This window comes from Solenopsis invicta, chromosome 10, assembly GCF_016802725.1.
Source record: "Solenopsis invicta isolate M01_SB chromosome 10, UNIL_Sinv_3.0, whole genome shotgun sequence".
In the NCBI taxonomy this organism is placed as follows: domain Eukaryota; kingdom Metazoa; phylum Arthropoda; class Insecta; order Hymenoptera; family Formicidae; genus Solenopsis; species Solenopsis invicta.
The window spans coordinates 17,533,262-17,553,392 of NC_052673.1; the positions used below are offsets into that span (position 1 = coordinate 17,533,262).

Here is a 20,131-nt window from a genome sequence, read left to right on the forward strand (position 1 = left end):
TGCGGGGTCGCTCCCGCGCGACACGGGCAACGTTAAAATTTAAGGTTTCCGTCGACACGTCGCGACTCATAAATTTCCGCGCTCCGAACCCAACGCGAGGGTTTTTTTCCTACCTTCTTATCGTCGTCGCCGCCAACGCCGCCACCGCCGCTGCTGCTGCTGCCGCCGTCGTGTCCCCCGCCGCGATCCTCGATCCGCCTCGTCCTCGTCCTACCGTTTCAGCCGCCGCCAGCGACAAATTATTCGCGCGCCGTGTCGCACGTCCTGGCGTTTCCACGGCCGACGCGCGTTTTCGCCGCGAAAAACCGTCACTCCGCGTACTCGAGGCCGCTTTTCACGCGCGCCCGAACCTTTCCACTCGAATCACGCACTTTCCCGTATGCAAATAAACTGCTCGCTTCACGCGACAAATGACTTTACGCGATAAGCGATGCCGCCCCCTGGGGGGCTGGGAGATAATGAGAAGGCGTAACGCGCCACCCGTGTGATCGGAGACGCTTCTCACGTATATGTGCGTACCGATTTCATCGAATGAAGCGAGTTTCGATTTATTTTTCGCGCTACATCGTAATTATATATGTATACGAGTACATCGTATTATTTACTGACTTGCACAAATGTTTCGAAGCTTCGGACTTGAAGTTTCAAATTTGTACGTACGTACCCAAGTCCACGCGCGCGAGTCACATGCCGGTGATATCAGTTTTCGAACGAAAAATGCCACGCGCAGAGTTTTCCGTTAAACCCACTTTCCGCGGTTATAAAACAATTCTTTTGCCCACCAAAGAAAGCTCGTACAAAGGAATTCTTTCGGACAAAGAACTTGGTTTTCCGATAGCGAGAACATTTCCTTTTCTTAAGCTGGCGAACTTGAGCAAACGAGAGGGAGGGGGGGTATTTTTTTCTCGTCGTTCCACTGTACTACTTGCGCTTTAAGCCGATCACAGACGTACCGCGATATAACGTTTGGGAAACTCATTTTCGAAATACGGAAAACGCGTATTTGCAAAATTACCGAAGATTTCACATCGCGAACTGCGTTCGAGGCGACGACCATGACGAAGTTCAACCGGCGACGCGAGCGCGACACATAATGCCATCTGGCGGCAGCAATTTATAATACATTGCGCGCCGAATGGCGGAGTTGTATTTATCGATTGGTAAGTAAGGATGGTAAGGAGGTATCGGACATATAGTTCCTGTAAAATAAATAAAATTTGGAAATGTGTTTAATATTAATAATATTAACACTTCAAATAAACTATATACATATGAAAGTTGTATGAATAAGATTATATTTTTATTTAATAACATATGTTTATAGTTTATTCACTCTATTAGTTATTAAAGATTAAATAATTTTTTACAGCATTAAGAAAAATTTAATTTTTGCGATATTACTTTTCTGGTTCTACTTGACAGTTGCATTTCAAATTCGACAATTTGAAGAAACTTACAAATATATATAAATTTACCTAAGAAATTATTATTGAGCACCAAGATCTATTATATTGAGCACAATTCTAGTAAAAACATTAACTTAAATACTTAAAGCAACTTAGTACGGATTAAAAATTCGAATAATATAATTAAGTGATCAAGCAACGTATTCGTGCTAATAAATTAAAACACTTTTAACAAGATAAATAAAAAAAATAAAAATTATGAAAAAATCAATTAAACATTGAATCGAATGATGCATTTCCTGTTTTATGAATTTTTCATAAATTTTAAATATGAAAAAAGACCGTTCAAAAACAAATGTTTTAACATACAGAAATATTCATGAGATATGATTTTCACGGGACATTCTGATATTATAAATATAAAAAATTTTTAAATTATTTATATTTATATTTGAAAAAAATATACATAATTAAAAATGCTCTTATATTAAGAGTTATGAAAGGACGATAAAGAGAACGTACCATGTACTGTCAACGGTTTATTTTGTATTTTTTTTTTTTTTTTGTTTCGCTAAGTTATCGGAATGTTAAATAAAACACTTGTTTCACATATAGAACTCTGCGTGAAAACTCATTCGCAGACTTGTACAGGTAACAAATACGCACTAAAAATAATATAAAAACGTCTGCCGTTCTCCGAGTAGACTGTCGACGTAGAAACAATCATCCAGATAATCGTCGTCGTGTATCGCGACAGCAAATGAATATCTTGGAATCGTATTTTTAATCTCGCTCGCCAACTCATGTAAAACAATGTACACAGTCTCGTGCATGGCCAATAATACAATCAATGCTCCTGTTTAGGAATTCGATAATTTTAAGATGATTTCAAGTCTACATGCAACGATAGATGCGTAAAAGTTTCCATCGAGACCGTTTCTGTTTATTTTTTCTTTCCCATTGCCAATCAATCTTTTCGCATCATGCTGAATTTTCCAATATTTGCCTGCTTAGCATCGCCGGCGATATATAGCATTTTCATATTAATTATTAAGTTAATATTGTGTTAAATAGAGACCCAAAATATCGCGCGCGATAAGACGAGCGCTGTGCCTCGTAGCACAACATTTAAATCGAATCCATACCTTCGTATAAAAAAACAAGTTGTAATTTGATTACAAAATCGGAAGTTGCATGTGAAAAATTACCGCGGGGCTCTATGCGAAATTAGGCCGACAATAATTACAAGAATATCTTTCCTTTTACAAAATTATGTTGTCAATTAGATATTAGAGTTCTCTCTCTCTCTCTCTCTTTCTCTATGACGTCTATAAAAAATATCTGCTCGAGACTACATATCGGGTCAGTAAAACGAATCGATTCACAGGAAAAAGAATAAAAAAATATTAACGATCGAGGATTATATAGGGCACCCCACCATTACGGCCTTAATTAATTATTACAAATTAACGCGCTAATGACTCGGGCACCCTGTATATTAATCTATCGATGGTCGTGTCGGCTATCAAAAATTTACAGGGGCTATAAAAATAATGTTTACTCGTTCCAGATATCTCTTAGGTCTTAACCGCGATTTTTGTGCCCACTATGTGTTAAAGAGTTATGATAGCAAACGTACACATCCACTACCAAGCAACAATATGTAGCGAGTAATGTTAATACTGTCATCCCCGCGACTATAAACATTCGTTTTCTCGTCGCTCTCGCGATCATTGAAAGTTTCCAAGCGATCCGTGACAATTGATTACGCATATTTTCAGACCAAGACATATGTACTCCTTACATTTTGATTTATCGCTTTCTCCCCCTGCTTAAAAGATCCGATAGAATTAGATAAGAAAAAAAGTCTGTCTATAAATAATTCTATCATGTTTTTGATTCATAAATATTATTTTTTAATCTTTTTCATATTATTAGCATATGATTTAATAATTATTCTTAATCAATATTCATCTGATCCATGTTTTGAAATTGATATTATTCTATATCGTGTCTTAATTCGTGTATATTTGTCATTATATAATGTCATTGTATAATTTTCCGTAGCCCAAATGTGAATTTGATTGAAACAATAACTTCACCATAAAATTAGATAAAATTTCAATAAAATTTTAATCTGCTTCTATCATTTGCTATCGGTTTTTTTTTTAAACAGGGCCGTTTTCGTGTTCGCAACAGGCAAACACAGCGTGCAGCGAGTCGACGCTAAATATCTGCGTTCACTTGCCCTTCATTCCGTGTTTAATTAAATTATCGAACACGATCGTTACGTGGCAGAATTGGGTTCAAACGGCCGTGTGAGAACGCGAACCCTTTTCTCCTTCACGACGCAATCTCGCAATTTCACGAAGTACTCTATCCTAGATCGCTAATTAGTTTGCTCTCATCAACTAATGACAAGCCATGAATAATCCCTTAGGCTAGCTCTACCGTGTACATACAGCAAGCCGTACAATTATTGCACATAACGTCCGTCTCTATGACTGGACACGCGTTTAGTGATATTTTGGAATTTGTTCTACGTGATAAACGCCTGCGATATCGTCGAGTAACATTTAGCGATACTGTTCCCTCTACATGTCACATACACGAAGAGAAATAAAGACCAGGACTGTTTGATTGCGCTCCTTTCGTGCATCCAATTGCAGTCTTTAGGATAATAAAAAGAACACGATCGCAAGGCTAATCATAAAACGATCGTTATCGATGCGAACAACTTGAGAATACCATTTTTATATAAGTAATAAACGTTTATTTTCAAAATAATATATTAATCAATGTATAACTGTTTCCGAAAGAAACTTATTTTCTGGTCAAGATAAATAGTCGTATTACTTACATGCAATCTAATGTGAAATAATCTTGTTGGTGATGAGATAAAAAGAAACTTTACGAAATTATAAGTATTAAAATTGTTGCTTGGAACCGCGTCTATAAAAGCATGTAATTTCATTTAAACGTCATGAACTATGGTCAACATGCAATTTAAAAAAAAAACAAAGAACGGCAATATATTTCGAAATATAACACGGGAAGAAAAACTAGTTGCGTACTTATGTCGCAAGTATAAAACTTATCATTACTCAAATATCTCGATCGGTGTGTTCTGAAAATTACAAATATTTGAATATATACAAAATTATATACAAATGATTTGTTCTTTTATACACACGATATTTACTATTGCTATCGTTTATATCCTCGTTAAAAAACGAAGTGTATAATGCTAGTAGAAAAGAAATACATAAATATAATTTATTTTTAATATACACATAATCTTGTCTTACTAGAATGTATCGAGAACAATTGCATAGACGTAACGAAGATATAAACGTCGCATGTATATGTATATATTTATATGCACGTATGTATACATACATATATAATATATTAATGGTCTGTACATATACAGCAGTACAAAACGTATACAATATTTTACACTGTGATGTACATCTGTATGCCCTGAAACAAATATAATACCATTTTTACATTCTCTATTCTACAAGAACTGAGTCTACCATGATAGTATTCATAATTTAAGAGAAACGTACATGATCGTGTAGTCTCAGGGGAAACATATTTTGCAACTTACAAAGTCAAAATGTTTAACGTCTACTTCGTACTTTTGACGGTTTTTTTTCTGTATAGTGTAATTTTTAGGTTGCAAAATCGACTGTATTCACAGTGCCGCTTTTTCGAGCACACTAGTAATATCGTACTTATCAAAATCCCGGCTTTATAAGTTATTTTGGATGGAATGGCTTTTGTCGGGGAATCGCGTTTTATCGTCTAAACTCCCACGTTTGAAAACCGCGTGGCAAGAATTCCTAGGAATGTAATAGTCCTTACGGCTAATTAACTGACGTTGTTACGACCTAAAAATTGTATACAAATCAGCAAATGAAATTTATTAATACTGAGTGTCGCGTTATCATTACTTTCTTTAGCAAGACAACATTTTGATTTATATTTAACGGGAACATTTCCAGCCCGTTTCATATCTACCTTGCACATATCAATTTTAAACATTTCAAATTCAATTTCAACGATAAAATAAAGATATGACTCCTTTTTTAGGAAGTTTTTCAAAATGAGTATTGTACTCAAAATATTGCGCTCATTAAAGTCAATATATGAATTCAAATCTTTTCTCGCTCAATATACTAGAGATAATGGACGAAGTAAACTCTGGCTAAAAAGTTAATACTGCAAACTAAGCACGTTACATGTTTGGACCTTAATGAATAAAGTTTACGAATTATGCATAAAGAGATCAAATTAGTAGCAAATGAGAATCATTCATCATTGGGGATTACGCACGTTATCTCGACATAAATTGTTATTCTCTTCCTACCGTGCGCGCATTTTGATTTATAAAGCAGTGCTTTCTATCGGTGACGTCGGACGATTAGGAGTGCAGCATCTTTCGGGTGTGCGGCACAAGTCCGGCGTGTCTCTCATCTGCGCAAAATCAACGTCCGCAAAAAAATCGCTCTTCATAGTGCCGAGTGCGCTGTCGGAACCGAAACTGTCCTGTCTGCAGATGTCGATACCCTTATAACATCCATTGTATTCAGCCAGACTATTTGGCATCGCCTTTAAATCACTGCTATAAATAGACGAAGTCATGATGGGGTTTTTCGGACCGTTGCCTATCGATCTAGTTCCAACAATGTCGTCGCTCCTGTTTTGTTTGTTATGTATACTGAAGAGGTCATCTCGCTTCGAAATACTAGAGTTAGAATAAAGACTGTCCGTATGATGCAGGTCTGAATTTTGTTTTTCGAAAGAACAATCTTTGCGAAAATCATCCTTCGTAAAGGTATTGAATGGTGAGTAATCTTTATATTTAGACGTACAATCTACTACTGTGAGGCTTCCTTGTCTCGACAAGATACTGCCAACATCGGACACGTTACTCTCTTGTCTGGACAGTCTATCTTTAATGTCTTTTTCGTCTTTTTTAATATCTCCCACAATATTTTCTTGACTCGGTGGGACTTTCGATTCTATAGATTTCTGTACAGGAAAAACTCCATCAACTTTGTCTTTGACAGTTTCTTTATTGGAAAATGCGTGCTTCGATGTTTCCTTGGTTGGCGATATTTTCGTTCTTCGCAGATACGATCCGGTAGAGGGTTTCGTACTTTCACTGACTACTCTCTTAGAATCGATATCATTGCAGTTTGCCGTATTATTAATCGCTTTATTTTCTTTCTCCACAGTGCCGATAGATTTACCGATTTGTTTTAGATAAGAACCGACAGAGCCCGCGGCATCTGGTATCTTGAATTTGCTCTCCGATTTTGTCTTATGACTACTTGTATCATTACACTTCTCCGATTTATGTTTCAGACTGTTGATTTTATATGAACCTTTGTTGTCAATTATATACTCTGAAGCGTCGGATATCATACACGGACTCGCGTTTCCTACATACTTTATCTTTTCTACGGTAGGTACTCGGGTTAGATTGTGTTCATTTGCGTCGATCTGCTTTGGATGCATTTCCTGCTTCGAGTAATCATAGGTATTTGGAATGTCGGGAGACGTATCTTTCGATTTGATATTGTTATTTCTCAAATATCGTCCACTGAAACCACTGGAATCGGGTGAGATCACGATGTCAGGCTTCTCCTTGTCGGATACAAAGTCTTTTGATTTAGAATTTTGCCTGGAATAGCGTCCCACATTGTTCGAACTGTCGTTGCTCTTGCTGTTTTGCCTCGTGTACCTGTTACGCGGACTTACGATTTCAGGCACGTGAAGCGTGTTACCCGATAAAGGCTCTATCTCACGTTCTAAAGTACTATCGTCGCAGCCGCTGGATCGCTTTTTCTCTTGATGCACCTGACCTTCTTTGATAGGCTTTAACTGTGGTGCCAGAGTTTCCGGAGTCGTGGATTCACTGCTGCTCGGACTCGGTCCTTTATAATTTCTGATGTCAAAGTCCAGATCTGCTGGCAATTCGGCACCTACTGACAAATGCATCGCCAACCCTTCTAGCCAGACCTCCATAACTTCGAATGGTGGCCTCTTGTCGGGATTCAGATCACAACAAAGAAACGCGATCATATAAAAGGTCTCTGGACAATTGGAACAGAATTTTTCCTTGAAGACATTTTGATTTAAGCCAAAATCCGAGGATCTCGGTAAATAATCAGGATCTGCTTGTACTCGACCTATGATTTCGCAGACAACTATTCCGAAACTGAATAAGTCAACTTTCTCGTCGTATTTATTGCCTTTCATCATCTCGGGAGCCATCCAATAAGGATTTCCAACAACTGTATATCGCTTCTTCCGTTCTTTTTTTGAAGTCTTCACCTCTCCGTCGGAATGTCGATTATACTTGCGATTGTCTGGCGAGCTACCATTCTGAATGATTCTCGCCAGACCGAAATCGGCGACGACAACAGTCTTATCCTCGCGAACGAGACAATTGTGTGAATTCAAATCGCGATGAATAATGTTCATAGAATGCAAATAGGCCATGCCGGCAGCAATGTCTTTCGCGAAAGACGTACGCTGTTCCCACGGCAATGGTTCGTTCGTGTCGTGAAGCAGGGCCCTTAACGTGCCACCTGCTATGTATTCGGTAACCAAATGCAGTTTTTTGTCCTTATAAAGAACACCGATAAACCGAAGAACGTTGTTATGGTGCAATGACCGCAGTACCGCAACCTGTTGAATTGTTTTTAAAGAATGCATAAAATCAACCGAACCTAACAACTATTTAATACTAGAACGCTCAGAAAATGCAAAATCTGAGCATTAAATTTTTTATATATCAAATGTATTCACATTTTTTAAATTTTTATTCCGTTTGTATATATCAATCTAGCATAATTTGCATTAAAAAAGTTACCTCTTTTAGGAAGTTCTTTTGGGCGTCCTCGTCCACTCTGTACAATTCTTTGAGAACCATCACCTCGTCCGTGTCGCGATGCGTGACCTTAAATACTTGTCCAAAGAATCCTTTGCCTAGAAGCTCACCCTTCACCAGATCGCTCGCTCGAAATATTCTCTGATTCTTTGGCTCTACGCGGAAGGATCTGGTGCGGCTCAAGTCATAAGTAGGATTCGTTGGAGAAGATCTGCAATGATGTACAATTTAGTGAATCACATCGTAATTTATTAGATTGTTGAACATATTCTATATTCATCATCCTACCCATCAAGCAATCGCGACATAGAACTGCTGCGTTCTTTATGCATGGGATCTCTCGTTCTTCGTAATTGTCGGCTCCGCGCACCGCTTATGTAGCCCTCATCCCGGCGCTTAAACAGCCGCTCTTTACTTTCGGGACTTGTCCTGGGACTCCCGACACAAGTCAGCGTCGCTGAGGATGGTGAGGAGAACGCGGGCCGTCGTGATACCGCATCTGGATCGTGCTCGATAGTTAACTAAAACAAATATATTTACCATTCAATTTAACTGCAAACACAGTGTCAATAAGACAATGCTTAAAACCACTTCAGCTTACTTGTAAAACTGTGTCCGAATATTGTATAAGATTTTCGATACTTTCCACCGGCTGATCTTTAACAGGGGTGCCATTTACTTCTAAGATTCGATCGCCAATATGTAACGATATAAGATCGCTCGACATGTTTAATCTGCAACATTCATTTCACAAATATTTTTTTATTGTTGCTACCTGAAGTCACAGTAATGAGACATGCAAACATTTGCATGCATTACATTTTCTTCACTGTAGTACAATCACATAAAGAGAAAATTTGTCAGAAATAATAACTGTCAGAATATGATGGAATTCTTTAAACATTGATAAGCAAATGTTACAAAATCATCAAAAATTTTTCTACGAAGTGGAAACATAAATAAAATTTTTTAAACACAATTAATTTCTTACATAATTTTAAAACTATTCTGGTACAAATTTGTTACACCAAATACAAAAATTTATCGGAAAACATAAAAAGACAATAAAACATAATGTTCAAAAATAATATCATATTAAACATTTGTTTGTAGTTAAATCACAGCACAGCTTGCACCAAATTCATTATATGTTTAAAAGATGATGTGCGTAAAAGCAGTTAATCCCCTGCACTCTTTTAACAATCATTTAAATTTATTCATACAACATAAATGGTCATTTTTGGTAAAGTACGTTGAGCATGCACCTAGTCAAAAAAATCCAACAATTCTAAAATTTCAAAAGATATATCAAAATACTATTTTATACACATATTATAGAAAATTGTACAAATCTTGTACATTTTCACGTGCAATTAATATAACTGCTACTAAAATGGGAGCACAGTTTGTAGAGTTAGCAATATGTAGTGCATATTATTGATTTGTTATGCAATACCTATGATTAGAGAAGTGGCAGCATAGCCTAAATAGAACCTCCATCACAGAGGCTAGCAGCTTACTGATCTTTCCACGAATATTTCTCATTAACCTGCGTTTTAGTTAAATGTTATTAGAGGCTAATATACATTTATACCAACTCTCTTAAATAATCGCTATCATGCGCTGTTAAATATTTTTAAAAAGCGACTATCTTGGATGTATAATCCAGGGGAATAAAGAGATCCAAATATTTCTCTTTTATCATAATTGACAATTACTGCTTATATATCATTACATAAATCTTAATGTGTTTAAAAAAATTTCTTTTACATATATAAATGAAATTATAATTTAGTTCTTGTAATTTTGAAGGTAATGTACGTAATAAGATATTTAAGTAAAATATATTATCATACATACTCCGAAATGCGCAACAAAGCACCACAACTGCGGGGACTGGGAGTTGTGTCTAACGTGAGTTTAATTCCCCTTTGCTTATCCGGATCTGTTGTGCTGGGAGGTATTTCGACCAGCCTAATGCTGTGTGGTTTCCTGGCGAATGGGTAGTTCGCCGCCCTGTTGAGCGGTTGCATCTGCCGCTTGTAACAAACCCCGCAGTACAACTTGGACCGTTCGACGAGCGCGTAACTCTCGCCATCTCCAATGAAAGCGCTACACGAAGTACAGACGAAACACTCCGGATGGAACTTGTGATCGCCCGCCAGCATGACGGGGCCTGTGATAATCTGGCCACAGTCCTGGCACGCCTCGCCATACGCGGCCCAATAATCGTCTTTACAAAATAGCAAGCCATCTTTCTCGAAGTACCAGGAGGATAAACCAATGTCACACGCCGAACATCTGAAAGATATTGATTTGCTATTTAAAAATATAATTATTAATTTGTGCCATGGTGTATAATAACGAACACAATATCGTTCTCTTAAAACGTATGTTGGGATTTTTACCGAAAGCAATCAATATGCCATTCTTGGTTCAATGCCTGTATAAATTCGTCGTCAATAGCATTGAGACAGCCGGCGCATATTAATGTTCCTCTACCTTCCCCACCTCCTGGGTCTAGAAAGTAACAATCATAAATAATAAAAATTGTACATACAATCATGCATAATTCATAAATTAATTCTGATTTCTTAAAGTCTTACTAAATACAGCACAGTATTATGTCGCATTAAAAAAAAATTTGAAATTATAGCAAGAGATAAAGCTTGAAAAGATTTTTATTTTATATATTGACACATCAACATTTGTCGACTCTACGTTTTCGTAATCGTACCAAACATTACGCAAAAATGTCCTTCGCAAGCATATATCGACCGACGAATGCACCGCGAGTGATCATTCCAAATAAAAAGACAGGCGGGCCCGAGGGATGTGTCTCGGGAAGGAAACGTGAATCACAGTTGACATCGGCTATCGAACGAGTGAGCAAGCAGCTGACGACGGCGTCAAGGATTGGAGCGCGACGCACAGTCCGCGCAACGCATGACGCTGCATGGTCGCGGGGACAGAGGATCGTCGCGAGTTCGTAAGCGAGGGGCTATAACATAACGCGATGGAACGCACGTAAACTTATTAATGCGAGAGCGTGGGCAACGGGAAGAAGGACAGAGAGGAAGAGAAAGAGAGGGGGAGAGAGAGAGAGAGAGAGAGAGAGACACATACACGCACACATACACGGAAGGTAGGACGCCCACGCGATGCGCGACGCGTTCAGCGTCGACGTTCCATCGACAGCGCGTCGCGCGAGCGACGAACCGGCGTCGCGACGCCCGTTTAATCGTCGCGAACGTCACGAGACGCGATCGCGATGTCACGATGCAGCTTTTTCGTCGTAAGAAGAAACCTACCGCTTGTCGTGACTTCATCCATCACGGCACGCACGATTGACACACTCCCACTCCGTTGCCATTCGTTCGACCACTGCGACCACTGTCGACCACTGAGCGCAAGCGGAACGCGGAACGGCGAGACTCGCGTAGACTCGAACTCGAAGTACTCGACTCGAATCGCGACTCTCGATAGTCTCGATTACTGTCGAATCGCGATTGCAGTGATGCGCTGCGCGAAACGAGTAAATTGAGAAACTTTCGTGGCGGCTGTTTGACGGTGAGTAACGAGATACAATTTTGGGTACGTATTATGAAACTATTCGGAATGAATTCCGATCGGAATTATTCTATTATTCCCTTAATTTCTATTATGTTTTCTAAGGAAAACGGAATAATTCGGAATCTATTCCGAAGACGGAATCTATTCCAACACGTGCCCTGGATAGGGTTATGCTATGCATTTCGAAATTACATCTACTTGAATTATTTTCATATTGTTTACGCAAATAATAAGATTAAAGAGAATCATGACGACAAAGTTTCAAAGTTTGGCTTTAGATTAGCTTTTTCGAGGCGTACGTACGAAGTTTAACACAATTTTTAACTCTGAATTAGTTTTTTTTTATTCATGTGTAACTTTTAACCAGATAGCAATGCTTTCTTTGCATACAAAGATAAATATTTGCTAACTACAATAGACTATGTAAAAGTTATTAGTTATGATAAACGAAAAATTAAATACTGTAAATTATGGCACACTTACGACAAATAATTCTCTATGCAAAATACTATACAATTTTACTAACGACTAAATTACTATAACATATTAAAATTATACATATCACTCTCGATGACAATAGCTAGAAAAAAAAGATTAACATATACATCGTTGTCTCATGTAACGAGAAACTCTGTTTCCGTAATACTTCTTCCAAACTTACAGAGAAATTCTATCCCACAAAAGACGCTCGATTAGCGTTTCTAAATATCTTTATCTTCTTACAAATAATTAAACGGATCAGGCTATGATCGTAGGGATAAAATATATATATACAACAGGAAGGAATTCTCCATCGTAAGCTTCGAATGATATTTGCAGTCGCGCCATTGCGAAAGATCTAACGTAACTTAATCTCTAATACTTAAATGGTACATGCTCTGCAATAACGTGCACGATAGTGAGGATGGCAATTTGATATGAAATAAACGATATGGTCGGTGCGGTATTAACTATTAGCCCTTCTCTCATTGTCAGTTTTTTCTTTTTTTTTTAAGGGCCGTTCTTTCCGGAGACTTCCAAATTCATTTGTGCAGAGGCATCATGGGCACGTATTTGTCACTGGGTCGGAACTTGTACTGCGAGCACAATCGATCGGACACAGCCTCCGCGTAACCGTTCCTGTAATAAATTTCATTGATCAATATCTCAGTCGAATCTCATCGACAGAGCAGTACACTGGAGCAACTTGTAAAGTCAGAAAATCCATCGTCAGAGCCATTAAAACTGATTGTAATTTTGCAGGGTAAAGGAACTTTCACCACGACGTTGAGATGGATTAGGTAAAGGCTGAGAGATAAGTATGATGCGCGGAACCGTCACCAAAAGCCATGTATCAAGAGTGCTGTGGAAAAAAAATAAAAAAAGAAATGTTTACAGTGAGATCCTTTTTTTTATATTTCGGGATATCCTTAGATAAATGTCGCGATATCTTGAAGAATGTTTCTTTTTCTGGTCACGTAATCCCTGAGTACGGAGGAGACGGTCGTCAACAGCGGTCTTCGAAATCCTCTACTCTCCGTCAAATTGTATGGCAAGTAATTCTGGGACCTCTCCCATTGTATATCACAACTAAAACGATTTTACGATGTAACGGCAAGAATATTTAATTTTGGCATAACAATGAGATATTCCATGTCATTAATCGCGCAACAAAATTGTTTTATCATATAAAATAAAATATATAATAAAATATGATGAGTAAAATAAAACATGTAAACTAATTTTGTAAGATTTTGAAGATTTTACTTTTGTACGGAGTACCTTTGCCACTGCGAGCACGGTCGTCTCTCTTTAAAGCAGATAACTTGAATCACGTTGAAGAAAAGCGCGCCGAGGGTATTGGCCACTTCGGTATTGAGATTTTGTAAACATCTGCGGAATTTGGCATCGCAATCGCAATGCGAGCGAGTAAATGGTGAGTTATTGCAAATGCCGTGTATGCATTGTTGCGGTGCTATCGTGAATGGACAATGATCGTGTTCTCTGCAGCACGCATCCTCGACCGAATGTTGGCCCAAATCGTCGTAGGAATTTGCCACGTTGCCTGGTCCGCACCACTTGGTCCCTGGGTATATTAAACCACCGCCAGGTGCTTGATTCTGAAGAAAGGAGTTTCAGAGAGGTGAGGTCATTAATATTAAAGTATAAAAAATGTATATTGTATCTTAACTTTTCTTAATTATACCGAAATATTTACAATTTATCTGTTAATAATGAAACTACTTAAAATATAAAATTTCAATAAAAAGAACCAGAGATTTAAGAAGATCAAAAAGTAATTTTATTTTTATAAAAAATATAAATAGTATGTAATTTTGTTAATATAATTATTTATTCAATAATATAATTGCCATCATTTTTTATGATAATCTACTTATTTATTAATTTTCTAATTCCTTTCTGAAAGCTAGCCAGCTTCTATAACATAACAATGGTTTAATATAACATATAACAAAATAGAACAATACAGAAAGAATGATTTAACTGAAGTATCTAAAAATTTAACTAGACACAAATCAGAAAATAATTTTGTCATCCAAATGTAATAATTATGTAGAATATTTAAACACGATGAATAAAAAGTTTTTATTTCAGCAACCAATCCTACATAATTATTTTGTAAAATTCTTTCTGTGAAAAATTAGAGAACTCTCTCTTTCATCGCTCAATCAGATTATCTTTTCCGATCCATATTGGAACATTTCTTAAGCTGTAATCAGATTAGAGATTGGATTGGAATTTAACTAATTCGAACAAAAAACCAATCTCAAGTTTAATTAACTTTGTATTAATTGATCAAATTCAATCTTAATCTCTAGTCTAGTTTTACGAGAAAAAACATCTTAACAAGTGATGCTTGAATCGCTTTACCTAGCTACTACATTTTTTAAATCATTTTTTAAAGTTGGTTAATTTCGAGAAAGGAATGAAAAAAGTAATAAATAAGTGAATGATCATCACAGAAAATAACGTTGATTAGATTATTGAATAAATAATAAGTCACATTATAACAAAACTACATACTGTTTCCATTATTTATAAAAACATTACTTTCCGGTCCTCTTAATAATTTGACATACTTCATTCTCGAAGATAATCGATGAGTCTGACCTTTCCCTTAACACGCGAAGCTTTGCAGGTTTCTTCGAGGTCGGCGACAAGGTTGCTGGAAATTTGTCGAACTTTTCTGGGATCCGCACCGAGAACCATTCTCTGAATGACTCCGCGATCATTATAAAGAGCACAGAAGGGTGCATCTGCATTCAGTTCCACCATCCTGGACATGGTAGTGTCGGCGACCAGCACGCTCGCCCCAATTCTTTGAGCCCAGAGAATCGACAGAACACCAAGGAGAATAGCAATCATCTGCGAAACGTAAGAGGTAAGTCAATTCGCGTGAAATAGTCGTTAAAATTGACGGTACATGTTTCGGCTGTTTTATCAGACATCGTCAAACAAGGATACATAAAAACAGTGGCTGTCCTTCGTCTCGAGTGTCTGAATCCTCACTTATAATAGCGGCTTTTAAGAAAAAAAGTAAAGAGATTCGCTTACAAACGGCCGTCCAGAATTAATGCTTGACCGCAATTTTAAACGGCACTCTTCGTCAAGGTTATTATTGATTCAATATCTTTGTAACGATAGTACGAAAATATTATCGCTATACAATGCAACACAACATGATTACTCAATACAAATTAACATATTTCATTACGCAATCGCTAAACGATTTTGTGTACTATTCGGCAAGAATTTGTAGCTCAGTGAAAGGCTTGACAGCTATATGTGAATATCTTCCACATTGCTATTTAATATTGCGGAATGTTAATCTCTAAAGTATCATATTCGTGTATCTTCACATGCGCTTATCATTCATCAGAGTGTACCGGCGAATGAATGCCGACAGACAATGCGGTGATCCTCATCTTTCAGCGGATACATCTAATTCGGAGAATCGAACTAGTCTGCGACCTCGGTTTAGTTTGGGTCGTTTTAATTCAGGCCGATCGCGAAAGCGTGCACCCTGAAAAAGAGTAGTACAACTACGATGTAGAACACATCGAAATCCATTGTCGAACTTGTCTCTTGAACCTGCTTCCCGAGGAACGTTCACAACTAATTCACGTGATTTGAACCTAATGACTGTAGCGGTCATTATTCATCACGAGTCATTATCAAGTCATCAACATCACTTGTCCGTCCACTGAGTGTTCTTGTCTAACTCAGGAGGGAAAAGCGCGAAATGATATAAATTTTTCGCGTGCGATATTCACCACTCTGTAATAAATCAAGGTCTTCGATATTTTTCGTTTCCTAAGGAAACGCATTAATCTAATTTTAAATAGTACAACTTTTTTGTGGCCGTGCAAGTAATAAAACTTTCATATTTCGAAATGATGTACATTAACTTGTTAAGCAATATCTACTGATAGAACGATGGACCAACAAATTGGAAGTTGCAAAGTGTTACGACATCAAACTTTGTAGGAATCTCTCCGATTATTTCTCATCCTTTAAATTATAAAGTCATTTGTCTATCTTCCTTTTGGGGATAATTAAATTCAAAAGTGAAACAAAATGCAATCAGCCACTTCGTGATGTGCGAAATATTCGGAATTTCTCCGGTGTTATGGACGTAGAACGATGAGTAGAGTCTCTTTAAAGACTTCGAGATGAACTTCGCACAGCGATAACAACTATTACATAAGATATATATATACTTTTTTTATGCAAATCTTCCATAAACGAAAATTTGTATCTTTTTTTCTTATGATTTATCGTTACTAAGAAGAATTTTTTGCAGCAAAATCGTTACCTCTATTTTTCGTCACAAGTTCTTCCATAACGGAAAATTGATTACCGTTACAACTATATAAAAAGTACTGTATTATTGATTCTTCTGTCTCCGATATAGCTTACATAATTGCTGATATGGGTCAACCAAGATCGTTATCGAACTTGTCTCTTGAACCTGCATGCCGATGTATGTCAGCAGGACAGCTCTATTATAATCGGACGTAGTCTGGGCGATTGTGACGTACCTATACCGTTCCAGTCATCATCATTTATCGCTATAATAGCGATTATTATCAAATCGGTTAGATCAACAGAAACTGTTATGATACAGAACATAGAATGAAAATATAAAAATATACTTTGTAAAAATATATTTTTGCTTCACATTATCAATATTTCTATTCTTCAGCAACGCAATCTTTATACAAACGGTGGATAAGAGTCTTTTACTGTCAATTAAGAATTTTAACGTAGTCTATTTACGCAGAGTTTTTACGTAATTTCAAGCACTGACAAGGCTCGAACGTGAACACGTGAGATATGCATATCGGAGAATACATGGAAAAGACGGTACCTAAAAATTTAACTAGATGCAAATTTAAAAATAATTTTGTTCGATCGTTAAAATAATTATGTAGGACGCTCAAAGCATGATGAATGATGTTGCAAAAAAATTTTAACATTCTAGCAATCAATTTGAGCAGCCTACGTACTTAATTATTTTTATGGTTTAACAAAATAATTTTCAGATTTGTATTTAATTAAATTTTTAGTTAATAATAATAAAAGTTCAATGATTTTCAAAGTAGTCGTTCTGGAGGAAAAGAAATTCTCAGTAAGCATAAATTCAGTAAAAATAAACTATGCATGTTATTGCAATGGTATTTAACATGAAATGTTTTCAAATCTCTTGTACACAACATCGTTATAAACAAATTTTGACCATGACTTGGAGATGTTTATAAAAAACAGTTCAACAATGTTTCAAAAAAAGTCATGTGCCAAATCTTTTTGAAATGTTTACATAATTATTTTAAAACGTTCAAAAAATTTTTCATAAATATATTTAACGTAATACAGATACTAGTAATAATGTAATAGTAATTAGTAAAAAATGTCAATACATTCCTATCAAGAAGTCTTTCAAAATGCATAATTCGAAGTTTATTAATAATTTTTACCGCAATTTCTTGCGAGATAAAAATGAAATAATTAGATGGATGAGTTATCGAAAACTTACGTCATTTACAAAGCGTGCGATCATTAATTATCGATTCGTGATTTCGGAGATGATCAAGGAGAGTATGAAACCGGTAAATCTGCAAATATGACTAAAAGAGGAAGGAAACGCAGCGAATGTGCGATATCACGGGTGCCAGTTTAAATTGCGCACCTCCCCATAGTTCACCCCACGAGTCTACCAAGCTGATTGTACACTGCAGTGCGTAACGAACGAGAAATAAGAAGGGTGTAGTTGTATTTTTGTAGCCCATAAAAATCGTAATTTTGCCAGGAAATGCACCAAGTACACTATGTAATGTCTAAAAAATTAATTAAATTGTGGACTATTGCTGGCAATTAACTTTTAAATTAATTAATTTTAATAACGAGCGAAAAAATGGAATAAAGATGAGAAAAAATAATTTTTGATAGTTGTCAGATAAAAAATGAATCACTGTATATAAAACAGCTCTAGCGTAGAGACCGTATAGTAAGAGACATACAGCGATAGTTGATACTTTGAAATAGCGTTATTGAACCGGAATGCCTAATGCTGCACCATGGCAATAAGAACACGTCATTGCGTGAGGGTAGGTATTTACACCACACGGATATTTTTTCAACATTCTTTTAACAAGCTTCAGACTGTTCTATTCAAGCGGTAGGATATTTTAGGAGTAAGATATGTATAATGGAACGTGCCTTATCAACTGTTTCCAAAATTTTGCGATAAAGAGAATAATAATGTTGAAATTAATAAGCAAAATTATATTCGTTATAAACAAAACGTTCATTATGCTGACAAAAAAAAGAGAAGTATTATTGTATTTAAACATTATTATCAAATTCGTAATTTTTGAACAATCTTTGATTATAAGAAATAATTACGTTTAGTACGCATCTTGAAATAAATAACGCACAAATTTAATATAAAGAATTTAGCATGCGTAAAATTGTTATAGATTATGTTAGTAAAGAAAAATCATCACAATATTATTAGTTTGATTAATGTGAATATACATACGTTGAAATTTGATGTTGACCTAGATCTTGTCGTGATGATGCGAACGCGCACAAAGGTATCGAAGGTGAGGCGCGCTGTTCAGGACCACGAAATTCGCTCGTCTCTCCTCAGCAGCCACTATCAGACTGATGGTTCGTACGAGACGTCAGAATGCTAATATTCGCTTACGCATATAAACGCGTGCACTGGTCGCGTTATACATACATTGGGGGAGAACCTAAATCATGTGATAGAGACTGTTTATGTAGACCACCCTGCAATTGATTTTTTTCTATCGTAAAGCGTATCAAAGAGAGAAATTTACTATACATAAATATTTCCCCTGGCAACCTGGCGGAAAAGAGATCTACAAAATTCTAAAAAAAGTAAAAACATACAACAAAATACAAAAAATAATCATTATAATTTATGAAATTTTGTACAAATTTCAAAAAATTCTATACTACTTCGTAATGATCTATAAACATTTAATGTTTATGGATGTATATATTTCATAGATCAATTCAATAGGATGTTGTCAGAAAGATAAAATATGTATAATTAAAAAACATTTTTTTATAAGTATAAAGCTACAGTTTTTATTAATACTAATCTTAACATATGTGAAATAGCATGTTACTACATAACTTACGAAAAATCCAGATTTATTTTTATAATCAACATCTAATGTTTATACTTATACATTTATATTTGTAAAAGATCAGTTCAATAAGTACAAAATTTTACCAAAAATAGAAATTTGTGGAAAATTTTTTTTCCATAAAAATAATTTATTCTTTTCTTAAATAGTATCAATAGTATCACAAATTACAATATTTTCAAATCAAGAAATTGGTAGTATTTGAAAGTAGTATTTCATGAAAAACTACAATTTTTTTAGAAAATTAAAGTACAAAAATCTGTAAATTTTTTAAATTTGAAATTACAAAAATAAATAGTTTTGTTGCTATATATAAGAAATTGTAATATTTTAAGAAAAACTAAAAATAAAACTGAATACGAAGTTTGACAATTTTATAATACGTAAATTCTGATAGACTTTTATAATCAATTATATAAATAATTATATTATTCTATAAATATAGATAATTCACTTGAAGTCTTGTTGCTAATCAAAGTTTTACAATTTGTAGATTTTTGTACTGTTTTCTAAAAATTATAGATTTGAAGTACTGTTTTATCAGGGCTCGCGAATATTTCGTT

General features: G+C 35.9%; 2 protein-coding genes across 5 annotated transcripts; both read right to left on the minus strand.

Annotated features, from left to right (window-relative positions):
• Nucleotides 1-1,932: 1,932 nt before the first annotated feature.
• LOC105197767 (LIM domain kinase 1) lies at nt 1,933-11,892 on the minus strand. Of its 3 annotated transcripts, none has more exons than XM_011164295.3 (8): nt 11,625-11,892; nt 10,722-10,833; nt 10,174-10,614; nt 9,770-9,862; nt 8,915-9,047; nt 8,602-8,834; nt 8,296-8,524; nt 1,933-8,111 (listed from the first exon to the last, which is right to left on the minus strand). In XM_011164295.3, exons 1-8 carry the CDS (start codon nt 11,644-11,646, stop codon nt 5,799-5,801), a joined length of 3,576 nt encoding a protein of 1,191 aa, XP_011162597.1. In that variant the 5' UTR covers nt 11,647-11,892; the 3' UTR covers nt 1,933-5,798. The 3 variants fall into 3 exon arrangements, with proteins under 3 accessions (XP_011162597.1, XP_025987482.1, XP_011162598.1); XM_026131697.2 differs by lacking the exon at nt 11,625-11,892 and adding an exon at nt 11,051-11,606; XM_011164296.3 differs by lacking the exon at nt 9,770-9,862 and having other exon boundaries at nt 11,625-11,890.
• Nucleotides 11,893-12,203: 311 nt separating this feature from the next.
• On the minus strand, nt 12,204-19,963 carry LOC105197765 (acidic phospholipase A2 PA4). 2 transcript variants are annotated; one of them, XM_011164294.3, is made up of 4 exons: nt 18,929-19,417; nt 14,998-15,252; nt 13,648-13,985; nt 12,204-13,005 (listed from the first exon to the last, which is right to left on the minus strand). In XM_011164294.3, exons 2-4 carry the CDS (start codon nt 15,250-15,252, stop codon nt 12,909-12,911), a joined length of 690 nt encoding a protein of 229 aa, XP_011162596.1. In that variant the 5' UTR covers nt 18,929-19,417; the 3' UTR covers nt 12,204-12,908. The 2 variants fall into 2 exon arrangements, with proteins under 2 accessions (XP_011162596.1, XP_039310282.1); XM_039454348.1 differs by lacking the exon at nt 12,204-13,005 and adding an exon at nt 13,287-13,455 and having other exon boundaries at nt 18,929-19,963.
• Between the last annotated feature and the right edge of the window lie 168 nt (nt 19,964-20,131).